Source organism: Bombus pascuorum, chromosome 8 (genome assembly GCF_905332965.1).
Source record: "Bombus pascuorum chromosome 8, iyBomPasc1.1, whole genome shotgun sequence".
NCBI classification, from domain to species: Eukaryota; Metazoa; Arthropoda; class Insecta; order Hymenoptera; family Apidae; genus Bombus; species Bombus pascuorum.
This window is the reverse complement of record NC_083495.1, coordinates 789,306-802,448: the sequence shown is the minus strand read 5'-3', so window position 1 is coordinate 802,448 and position 13,143 is coordinate 789,306. Positions and strand designations below refer to the sequence as shown.

General features: G+C 33.4%; 1 protein-coding gene across 3 annotated transcripts in view; it reads right to left on the bottom strand.

The window, feature by feature from the left end:
- The window catches only part of LOC132910093 (paired box protein Pax-6-like), a 147,868-nt gene that overhangs the window by 100,770 nt on the left and 33,955 nt on the right, over positions 1-13,143 (bottom strand). For all 3 annotated transcript variants that reach the window (XM_060965539.1, XM_060965540.1, XM_060965541.1), the window contains exons 3-4: positions 1,496-1,661; positions 715-895 (exon numbers count right to left, since the gene is read on the bottom strand). In XM_060965539.1, coding sequence (XP_060821522.1) covers positions 715-895; positions 1,496-1,661 — 347 coding nt within the window. The remainder of the gene's footprint in view (positions 1-714; positions 896-1,495; positions 1,662-13,143) is intronic.

Sequence of the window (13,143 nt, the reverse complement as noted above, 5' to 3'; positions counted from 1 at the left end):
TAAATAAGTTCCATTCGCCGCCTCGCAAAGTTGGACTTTTTCGATTGTATTGTTCATGATTGTATTGCGGATTTTTATGCATTTATAAGTGAAGACGTAAAAATGAGCAGAATTCGCATAATATCCTAAAATACAGAAAATTTCCAAAATATAATTATCCGTTATAATGTTTAGTGCGTAAAAATGATCTACTTAGATATCACTTTTTTCATTCGATTCATAAAAATATGAATTTACATAAATATCCGCAATAGTTATATTATATTTTATAATTAAATAAATTAACATGATCATTTTAGGATTTGCAGCTTTCATTACGGATCAGAGGATTTTAAGTAAGTGAGCATTTGTTCCGCCAACGCGACATCTGAATCCGAATATAATCTGGCTGTTGTCGCCATAATCCATTATAACATTAGTTAATGTATGAGGATTTAGCATTCGAATTTCTGCACACGGTTTGTTCACGCACACTTGAGCAACTCATGGAGAATATCCGTCGAAAAACAAATTTTCTGGAATATCTTGAAAACTATTTCAAATAGAAGAATCGTGTTAATCGACGGATTTTGTGTTTTGGAACACAACATATTTGATCATGTAAACAGATTTGAAAAGAGTTCACTTGGATTTCGACGGTTTAAAATTTATTTATTCTACTTTTTTCTCTTCAATTTCTTCAAAATTTCAATTAAAAGAAGTTTCCGTACTCACACTAGGGATGTTATCGTTGGTGCAGACGCCTTCCTGGAGCAAACGATCTCTGATTTCCCACGCAAAGATAGAGGGGCATTCGCTTTTGTAAAGGGAAATCTTGCTTACGACTTCTGCTGTGGCTACGCGCGGTTTACTGCCACCGATTGCTCTGGGCCTGATGGATCCGGTTTCATAGTACCTGCAATAATAATAATTTGCGGTACAATACGGTACATGTTAGTAACTCATGTTTGAGGTAAATTCGGAAACTTAAAATTCTCTACTATGTAAATACATTATTGTTTATAAGTATTAAAAATAATGATTACAAGTATTGCTACTATATTAGTATGAAAGCATTAAATAAGTATCAGTTACTTATACTGTTATCAGGTTAATAACTGTGATTATTGATGTAATAACAGTTGTTTTTGAAATTTTTACGAAAATAGTTACTGCAAGGAAGGTAATTTTTGTTTAAATGAAAGATAGTCGTCACGTAAATCATTTTTCAAAAAATTGAATGAATAAAACATATTAATTTTTAAATATTATGGTTATAAGTAACTATTGTAAATGACCAACATTTTGTCTTTGCGGTAACCATTATCGATGACAGAAATTGTTTTTGATTATCGATAACCATTATAGATGACGGAATCTTTTTCTTAGTTACAATTAACCATTAACGATGAGAAATTTTTCTAGTTTAAAACGATGTAAAGTAGTACATTATAGTTAATAATATTTTTGTCTATTTGTACGATATAGAGATAAAGTGAGCAATATTTCAACCAACCTCCCAAGAATCTTCGAGACGCAGCCATTACTAACTTGCAAAATCCTCGAAATGTCACAAGGTCGTGCGCCCGAATGCGCTAGCTCGACGATCTTTTGCCTCGTCGAGTCTGGAAGCGGCCTACCGCCGACGAAAACACCTCCGAGCTGATTGACGCCACTGTGACCTAGAAAAAAAGCAAAACATCGATGGAAAGATTGTTACCAAATTCTTTTCAATAGATTTTTTAACAATTTTGAATATAAACGTTCGGTTTTTTAATTGTAAGATATTATTGACGTAATTTATTAAAACCTTGTCAAATGTACCATAGATATAAACAGTAATGACTTCTAAACCCCATTAACATTTTTGAATTAAAAACATTTTTGGCATTTTAAATTATTATTTGATCTTAATAAGATGTAATCAAATACATCAGTATAATAATTATCAAATAAGAATAGTGGAAGAACATTTGTTTTGCATTTGATGTAAACGTAAGAATAATAACTACATAGCACACAGATAGCTTATGCATACTGTAAAGACGTTTGGTAATGTCGTAAAAGCATCTTTCGAATATCCCATGTCAGAAACAATTTGTTTCACAACATTAATCAATTTTTTAAATACATTTTCAAAAATTCGCAATATCTAGCAATTGTGTATTTCAATCACAATAGTAATTCAATTTCTTACAACACTAAAAATTACCATCCTTCATTATTTCCCAATTTTCTTTATATCGTTAAGACATTTTTCAAATAAATTGCCGAAATTTCTTAAACTCCAATAACAATATATTTTAATCACAATGACTATTCAATTCTTCAATTCTATAAAATTCTTCTAACACTGAAAATCCACATTTTCTTCCAAGAGAACACCTTCTACTGACCATTTCTCTATTTTTCTTCGTCGAAAGTCAGCTAGCTTGTGGTTTTCACCCCCGAGAAATTAGGGCGTGGCAGGGTTGCGACACCGTGGCCCGTCTTCTTCACGGCGAGTGCGGGAATATAAAAGATTCGCGAGGAGGACACCGAAGGCTGCTGACTTTCGTGTGTGTTCGCCGTGTCACCGACACAATGAGTCGAAGATTATCTACGATGGGATTCGCTAACGTTTTAACGTCTGCAGCCAACCCCCCATCCATGCTCGTTCAACCCTCTTGGAGAACGAACAGCTCCGAGAAGAAAAGAGACCGTGCCCCTCCCTTTTTTCTCCTTCGTCGGTCTTTTTCCTTTTTTTATTTACCAGCGATTTCGAAGAGGGGGAAAATACGTGATCTATGACGATGAAGGTATTATATAGGAGATGTGAGAATGTTTTAGAGGTTTTTAGAGGTGGAGATATTCGTTGGAATTTTAGTTCTCTGAAGAGGTGAATTTCGTTAAATTCGTAGATTTGTTTATATAGAAACACGTTTGTAGACGGTATTCATCAAATGATGGAAAAATATCATATCAGGCATGAATCGACAAATTAATATTTTCAAAGTTGCAAACAATTTTTCGTTTTGATTAAAGCGACTGATTTGCATGCTATGTATCGTGCTAAATAAATAAGTGGATTATCTGTTCTCTTGCCACTTGATACATAACGTTGTCCTTCTAACGTATTACCAATATAAATTACCAATATTACCACATGAATAATCAATTACGTCGGAAAATACATAATGTCAGTAAAACAGTAAGAAAACATGAGAACTCAATTCTCTGATATATTTTCTCTAATATCTCGATGTCGCGCGTATATCGAAATAGGATAAAGAAAATATAGAAAATTTTTTGTAATTCAGAAGTTAGACAATTTTCATGTAACAGAATGATTCTCGAAGCGAGGAAATCATTGGCTTCAGTCGAAACGAAAAATTGTTTGTTGCTTTAGAAATATTAACTTTTCGACCAATTCAGTAAGACTGTCTTCATTTGCTGCTTCATTAACTTACATAAATACTAGAGAGAAACTTTTCAATTGGTAACAGTTACATTTGAGATTTATTTATCGAGGTATTAGAGTCTGTAGTGTCTCGATAACGAATTTTTCTGGTTAATCGAATTTTGGTTCATTAGAAATTAGAAAGGTCAAAAGTACCATTTTGAAATTTCAAAAATTATCTTTGCCACTTTACCACATTTAGAACATTCTCTGTAAACATGCTTTATTAATAAATTACGAACATCCTGTCTACTACTGTTTCGTACTACTTTTATATTGTTATCAAATCAATGAAATTATATCAATGGAATATATATATACGAAATACATTCCTTAGTTATCATGAGCACTTCAAGTACCATTGCGAATTAATTGAATGCATCAGAGTGATTTTTTCTGATGACTTTAACAAACAATTGAATAAATTCAAATGATTTTTCCATATTACATATTAATTTTTTTGTGCTCATAATTCGCGATAGCTAAGCTTCTATATTCTGAGCTATTTTCATACTTATTTTATAACTTCTGTTTCTTTCATTTCCACTATCATTCTGTATTCTTATGTGAACGTTAGATCCGGAAGAATTAATCAATTTTAGCTCCTTGATAATAGCACCGCAACATAATAGAAAATACATTTAAGACATCCCAGAAATAATCTGTTTCCCTTTGCAAATCTTCTTTTGCCCCCCTTGCAGGAATTCTTTTCCCAGAGCTACCTTCAATTTACGAAGTAGAACGATGTGCGAAAGAGTGTTTAGACGTTGCCGATTGGTGACTTATAGATGTAGGAATGGAAGAAAAGGTATTTCGAATGAAAGGAACACTCGTATCGTCTAGTCTAGGTATAGAAACACCACGATCCTCGCGCGCGAGGCCCATTTTCGAAAGTCAATCGACCGTAAGCCCCCCTTTCGTCAATCGCATACGCTCGTAAATCTTTCTTATAACTTGCGCCGACTCGGTTAGTCGTCGTCGTCGTCGTCATCGCCAGCGACGGCGGCTGTTCGAGTCGGCGCGAATTAGTCTTGTCTGGAAATTTTAGTCATTCGGCATTTACTAACTTTCGTTTCACGCGAAAGAAACCGCCAATCCAAAAATAATTGTCGTTTCGATACCTTGCTTTGTTCTTTTTGTAAGGTAAAATTATTTGGGGCAGAAGTATATTTGTATCAAATTGAGTAATTTCTTATGAACGTACGTGCTGTGGTAAAATTGACGTATTATTATTATAATCAGTCGAGGTATCGAAGAATTTTACTAACTGTTCATAACGTAAAAACGAAATGAGCATATACCATTCGATTTTTCCAATTTTGATATGAAAATTTATTCTTTCGCGTTATATTCCATATAATTAATTTAATTCAATAGAAATATCTCAAGACGCTGAAAATATAATATGACAGCATTTAGAAGTAATTTATTGATTATAATTACTTTGGATGAAATGTCAAATGCTCGGCATCTGCTCTTTAAAAGGTATACTATAGAACTAACTATATAAGAGAAAAAAGAAAGTATTAATATCTTGTTATTATTTATAATAAGGGTACAATTGGATCGATTTAAAATACCCATGGCATCAGAGCAAAGAGCAAAGAGAAACAAGGGGATCCAAAACGGCTAATGAAGTCCTAATAAACGGTAGGCTTAGAGTCTGGCACCCTTCCTTGATATTTAATACAAACGTTACAATATCAAAACACATTCTCTGGCAGAATGGCCACTCGAGAACACCCTTTCATCGCACGTTGCTAATACGGACAGGGTTATGCTCTGGTTGACTTAAGGGTGTACCCTTCTACACTTACACTGTGTTATAAACAGAAGCACGCGTAAAGGTATACACAATCAAGCTGTAATTCTTCCTCTTTCTCTCTCTCTTTCTCTCTCCCTTTTTACACTCCGTAATAGAAAGATAGCACATCTCAAAAATTTGATGTTTCCAGAATTGTTATGTATTAAATATAATTGAATTGGCGGATGTCTCAAAACTTTGTTTACATACAAATTATATATTTTATTCCAACATTATTCAACAATGTAATTAAACCAAATATACATTATTCTGATTAATTTTCTGACATCTATTGGATACCAACCTACCAATATTCCATTACTTCAAAACAAAAACATTACTTCAGAAAGGTCAAAGACTTATTCGATAACCCAGAAACATTTATTTTTCGGTGCAGAAACATTTCTGATATGTAATAGAATTTATTACTACAAAAAATAGATATAGACCTATTATTTTAAAGTATTTCAAAATAACTGAAAATCCTTCAGTTAAATTAAAACATAAAAGCGCTTATTTCATTTGTTTTCTTTAAATCCCAGTATCATTTCAGGATTTTTTATTTCAACGTCATCTTATAACTAAAAAAGAATATTTTGATATAAGATATGGGAAAATCCTGGAAAGGTTCCATAACAGGCCATGTTTTTTAAATGACAAAGGAAGATGGGAACAATTATTAAATTATAAGTATGAATTTTCAATTAGAAGAATTTAATTGTTAATGGAGAATCTTCAATTAAAGGATTATTAATGTCACAGGAAGATGATAAATAACAAAAAAATAAAAGGATTTTAAATGGTATAGATTTGAATCAGAAAATCTACACACATGCATATATACATGTATGTATCACAAAATGAAATACTCGTACTTAAATAAGCAGCTAAGTATCTTCATTCAAGGAGGCTGTTACACGCACTCAACTATACAGAGTTATTAACACATCAGCATTCATAAATCAACAGCGAAAGGGCAACACGCTGTAACAAAGGGACAAACAAAAAATGCAACGGGAGCAAATGTCGCTAAATCTCTCTCGCCCTCTCTCTCTCACATTCTCCCTCGACCCTCGTTGTGGAAAGGGTGTGGAAGGCAGCGAATTGTCGAGTTTCGAATGCCAGTCCTTAACGAGCGATAATAACTCGAGCAAATAGCGTGCATTTCTAGAGTTAGTTTCTGCTCGTGTTATGCGTCCATTGTAAACGTGAACCAAGAAAGGGAGATGAAGAGAGAAAAAGAAAAAGAACGCGAAAGAAATGTAGGAAAGGAAGAAAAAAGCAGGAAAGGGGTAGAAATGTGAGAGAAGAAAAGAATCTTGGATATTGAAGAATATAGTAAAAAAAAAAATAGATTTACAAGTTTGGAAAGGAAATTGAGAGAAAGGAAAAGAGAAAAAGAAAATGAGATAAACGAAAATGAAGGAGAGAAGTGGGTGATGTCTTGGTTATTCAAAGAAAGATAGTGAAAAAAAAATAGAAGATGGAAGAAAGAGATCGGGAGCGAAAAGAATCACGGCAAGAGGATGAAAGGGAAAAAAGTGAAAAATGAAATGAAAATAAAAAATTCAGAAATTATTTTAACTATTTCATAAAAAATCCTGATAGGCATCCAATTCGTCTAATATTGCGTCGTAATGTAAATTTTCCCTGTTTTTGTATGTATCGTATAAACAAAGAAAATATTACGATTTAATACAACTGATTTTCGCCTGATATATTGCAAAAATCCAAATTCCAAATTTACACACGATAAATAACATTTATTATTCTCCTAAACAATCATGAGAGTTTCTAAACAAGTTGTTTACTATGCAAAATCTTCACTCTTTAAACTCTTTTTCAAAGATCTTTCATTCCTCATTTTCATCCTCTTCCTTAGAACAGTAACTTGAAGTACCGTTAAAACGAAAAATAAAATAGTAAAATCCTTCCTTTACTTCCTGGTAACTTACACGAGGAACGATTAACGACGGCGAAACTCTCTTTGGCGGCTTTTCGCCAAGAAAAGATTCATCGTGGTCGAGACTTTTCACTGACATGACAGTATGATAAATTGCGTTCTACGTAGAATCTCGTATAATCGATAATTGATCACCGTTCTTTTGTTTTTCATAATACTCCTGATAGCGAATCAGCTATTATAACGCTAGTAGAAAACAGAAAACCAAAAATCGTTTTCGTCGAATTTAATCCACGATGATAGTTCGCTTTTCATTGTTGCTCGTACTCGGACATTTTAGTCGGTTTATAGGAATAACACGCGAATGTTAGTAAAACATATAAATTGTTGATAAACTTATGACAAGACTGTGAATGTTTAGGTATGCACGTTAAATACGCAATTATTATTCATTTAAATCATTCATTTGTACATTTTTATCAAATGTAGCTTCTAATTATTATTAAATAATTGTTATATTTTGTATGCTTTTATCATACGCAGCTTTTAAATTTTATTTTATTATTATCTATGATTTGTATACTTTTATCATACACAGAGTTTTTAATTATTTAGTCAACATTAATTTCTACACTTTTATCAGATCAAGGTAGTATTACCATAAATCGGTTAAAGCGTCGAAATACTTACGAACGATAGTATCTGTAACACTTGAGGGCACGCGACGTGCAAAGGGTCCCCTAAATTTCAATAGCTTTACCGGTTCACCATTGTTCTGTGTAATTGATTATATTACACGGTGAACCAGAGGACCACCTGGACGAAGTTGAATGAAACTAAAGAAGAAAATGAGAAGCTACAACGTGGCAAGAATAAGAAGTTGTTCGGATGATGAATGTACCTTCTGAGCCGTCGCGTCAGCGAGGCTCTGTTTCTCGTTTGTAAACGAGCTTCCCTCTTTTTCTTGTTGACATAGACGCTATTTTACTCATTTTTATCGGTGTTCTATCTGCAGGAAGAGAAATATTTGTCCTATACTTGATAAGCATATCTAACCATTTAACTTGGATAAAATAAATTTCGCGTAATTAGCGGATAGATTATGATTCCGCAATATTTGCACATTTCCGGAATTTTGATAAAATGTATAGGAAACCTGTACGAAAGATTACATATTTAAGGCTCTATATCTGTAACTTCTTAACTAAATGAAACAAATTCTGTAATGAAAATTGTATCTATTAGATATTAAAGTTAGATACCAGACTAAAACGTTCAAATATAATACTTTACAATTTATTAAATTTACTACATTTACAATAGGATAGAACCTTTTCTTTTTCCGATTTTGGCACATGGACTGACTAAAGCCGCACAATTTAATTTGACGATTTCAAACAAATAAACTTTGTAATCAGTAAAATGATTAAAAGTACATAAGTTGAAGTATTATTATGTTTCTAAATCGCATAACTTTGAAAAATGATTATAATTATATTATAATTTATTTTTGTATTTTTATAATATTTGCACTACTTTTATAATATTTTCTATATCTTGACACACTGCACTATACTACAACAAACTTTTCAAACAAGACCATTTATTACTAATTCCATCCATTAAATCAAAATTCCTATATAGCAACTATAATACAAAGACAAGTTTCACAATCGAATAAGACCAGTAAAGCTACGATATAGTATCCATTAACTCAAGTCATTTTACGTCATTGTACTCAATTGCTCTCTTTCTAATCTAAAATGGGAGAGAGAAGGAGAGAGAGAGAGAGAGAGAGAGAGAATTCGTAACAAGCATGGAAGCAACTTGTAAAGTCTGAACAATGCATTCTGTAACTGGATGACAAACGGTTAGTGAACGATTAAGGTTGGTTCATCTGTTGTCGGTGTCTCAATCGGCTCGACGTACAAGTGTTTCCGGGGAATGAATGAACAAGACACCCCTGGAACCATTTCAAGCCGCTCAACTTCCAAGAGGGAGGAGTCAAGGGATGCCCACTTGGCCTCGAGTACTTACTTTCGTGGTGTCGAACGTTTCTGCACTCAGCGAGGATAATCGTTTCACAGGATGAAAGAGGACGTGGCCGACCGATTCTACGTCGTCCAGTTTGCTTCTGCGGATATTTTAATGTAGACTTCAAATATTGACTGAAGGATGATATGTTGTAGAAATGGCACCAAGGTGAAGAAAATGGGAAGTGAATAAGGGTGAAAGAGCGAAAATATATGACTCTAGGGGAAAAATAAGAGAATACAATTTTGTTGATTTTCTGATTTTAAACGCAGTAGTTGAAGGAATGTACTTTAATGTACACAGTTAAAAAGGGGAACAACTTATTCGGTCCAGAGGTATAAGTTTGTTTTAACTAGAGATGGCAAATATATTGTTTTGTGAACAAAGTAATGGCATACCTAAAACCTTAATATTCTTGAAGAAAACCCATAACCTTGAATGAAAGAAACAGTTTTGGTAATATTTGATCGGTTGACAAGTTGTTAGATGTTAAAATTGCTCGCGTATGAAAAACGAAATAAATAGTGCGTTTGAACTGGTGAGCGATGTATAATTCAACGTGTCAATACACGTTAGTGTAATCGAATGAGTCTTATGAATCTTATGAATGAAATTTATTAGTGAAATTTCTATTTTATGTCAATAACATCAACAATGGACTTCTGATAATTAAAAATCATATTTAACGATACAAAAAAGCTACCAAATAATTTCAATGATTTCTCCCAATAATAAATAAAATCACAAAGATTCCAGACAATTGATCAGATAAATCAACTCTACTCTCTGCACTCAAATCAGAATTGACAGGGAAATAATAAAATACGCAACTTCTATAACCTATAAAATCCCCCATTACATCGATACCCTTCAGACATACGACAAGCCAATACCAAAAGATCAATTCCAATCTATCAACCTTTAACATCGAACATATACAAAATTCCGTATGTCGTCGGCAAACGTGACCTATTCTGTCGGCAAAATCATCCTGTTAGAAAACGGGACTCTCCTCTCTTGTTCACAATCCCATATATCTTACCATGCTATATTGAGATACCTAACAGTGAAACTACACTGACGAGGGTCAACTACGTGTAAAACTGACCGGCAGGTAAGAATATTGGAAAAACGACGGAAAAGTAAAAAAAGAATCACCAATGACGATATAGGATCGTCATAATAGCATCATTGTTGTGGACATGTTTTCAAAATGAGGACTCTTCAAAAATCTATCCCTCTTTTCCTATACTTCTTTCCACTGTGCTAGTGATGGGTTCAAATACGTCCCAAGTATAGTAAGTTAGGAAGTATTTGAATACTAAACATAAAAACTGTTATGAAAAAAGTATTATTCTGTAATCTTATTGATTACCTTGTATTCTTATTAAGTAGATTGTTACTTTACTTTTTGCGGGTGGAGTTTTGTAAATCCTAAGATTCTAAAATATAGAAATTCAAAGGAATGAAAATGTTAATAATTGCAAATTGACATTGAAGTAAAATGAATAAAACAATTACATACTATGAAATATTACTTCGCATGTTATACATTAGTACAGTGTTTCAATTCAAAATATTTAAATAAGGTTTAGTTTTAACAAAATAACATTACATTGATAAATAAAAAATAGTTTTCTGTTAATATACTCCCTACAAATACAAGAAGTAAAAATGTTTTTACAATATTTCTATTCTTTTGGAGATATAAATAGGTATCATTCTCTAAAATAAATACAACAGTGAGTATATTAAGCTTGATCCCATCACTAGTTCTCGTGAATACAGCACAATAAGTCTTCGAGTATTTGTTGTGCCGCTGTTTGTAGCCAATCTGCCGCATGCTTTGGCCTACGTAGTACCTCTTCAGTCACATATACACGATCGTGTTCCCCTCTTTTCCTTTTCATTCCTTTTTTGAAGCAGGGTTCGATCTTTAAGAGAAGGACGTTTTTCCGAAAATTTGGTTCCGACAGTTATTAGCGTTATTAATGGCCGTGCATTGACAACTCGATTCATCGTCGATCGCCTATTTGTAGCGAGGGGATCGACTGTTGTACAGGCAGATGTACACCTTCTGCTCAAGGGTCAAAGGAATACGGGGATGATTCTGAAAGGCGTCAACTGTGAACAAGAGTAGGTACATGGTTCTTGTGGATAGCATTGATCGTCGTTGTTATTCTTAGTTGCGAGCGGGACATTTCTTGTAAAGTAGTTACTCGATGATAGTATCTATTAATCCTTTCAAAAACATCACAATAATGAGCTTCTTCTGCATAAACGTCACATATCTCTTACATATATTTTACACACATAGATATTTACAGGCCAGTGATAAGTCCTCTTCAAGAAATATTAAAGATTTTGTTTTCAATGTATGTTCAATTCCGTTTATTATTTTCACATATGCTTCAATCTTTCTATGAACTATTAAATTCAAATCAAGAATATGTGGTTGAACATAATCTGAATCCTGATTTGTTTTCAAAAAGTTATCAACATTACTTGAATCTTGGCTGGTCGATGCAAAGATAACGAAGGTAAACGGAGTGGTTGGGCTACGAAGAGAAATATGTGCGGATAGGCTAGGAAGCTCGTGGATGGGCCTTTTCCACATGATGCACCCGGAGAAGCGGCTCTGACAGATCCGTTGGCGTGGAATAACGCGTTTACGAGCTCTTTGTCCGGTCCGCTTTGGACCACGACCGCCTTGTGCTACCGTCGCTGTTGCTGCTACCTTGGCTGTCGTCGATCCAGATCTATTCGAGCAGGAAAGCTCGAAAGCACAGGTTAACCCCCCTAGATAATTGGATAATTTGAACCCGAAGCCAAAAAGACCAGATTAAGTAAAAAATCGCAAACGAACAGCGATAGCTGATGTGATTTGCATTCTGCGCAAATTCTCCAAATGGATTATGCTATGACGAACGAGTATTGCAATGACCAGTTCTTAGTAATAAGATTCTATAATTCTGTTTACATGTTCTATAACGAACAATTCTTAAGCCTAATAAAATTCTCCGATCATCTTTATAGAGGTCCAAATGAGTAACATGCGCGAATGTAAAATGATCGCTTCTGAAAAAATCTGAAGATTTACACCTGAAGATTGAACACCTATAGAAACTACTAGAAATCTTTTAGAAATAGATTATACAAAACATTTTGAAATTTCATTAACATTGCAATGAAGCTCGACTATTATGATATATTAGTAATGTTTCAAAGAAATTTAAAAGTGTATATAGGGGCTACAAAATATCTAGTTTTTGTGCAAGTGATTTCACAGATACCACAAAAGTATTTAAACAGCCAATCACACATTATATTAATAAATAGACTGTAGATTTTTACACATTTATAGGAAATTTAGAATTGAAGAAATCTACATAATACGTAGAGATATACAAAATACTTAAAGTACAGGTAGCATTTATCATAATATTTAGTGGATGAAATCAATTTTTACTTAGATTCTATTTGTGTAATTAAGTTTATAATCATACGAATTCGCATAAAGGTTCGCAATCTAATTCTTACTAAAAAAATTCTATAATCCTTTCCTGTAACACGGAATTTCGTCTTATATAAGTCAGAGTTAGATAAAAAGTTTCTTTTTTAATGTAGCAGAAAACGATACTCGCAATAACTGAACATATCCTAACATTCCAAACCTAACCCACATCGTTCCAGAATAAATACCAAAATAAACTAAAAAGCGAAAGAAAAAAGCAGGAAAATTCCATCCACAATAAGAAATGACATATGTTCCAAACTTTTAATCCTCGTAACAATTTCGCGAAATCGTATAGATCCAAAAATAGAGAAAATCCTAATCGCAATTTCTACTCGGGGGATAGTTGAGTAAACTAACTGGGGATCTCTTTTTTTTTTTTGGTTATTGCGAAAAACGCGAGAAGGTCCCAGCACGAAAACACAGAAAGAGCGAGACGAGGGTTGAACCACGTTACTAGGAAATAAAGG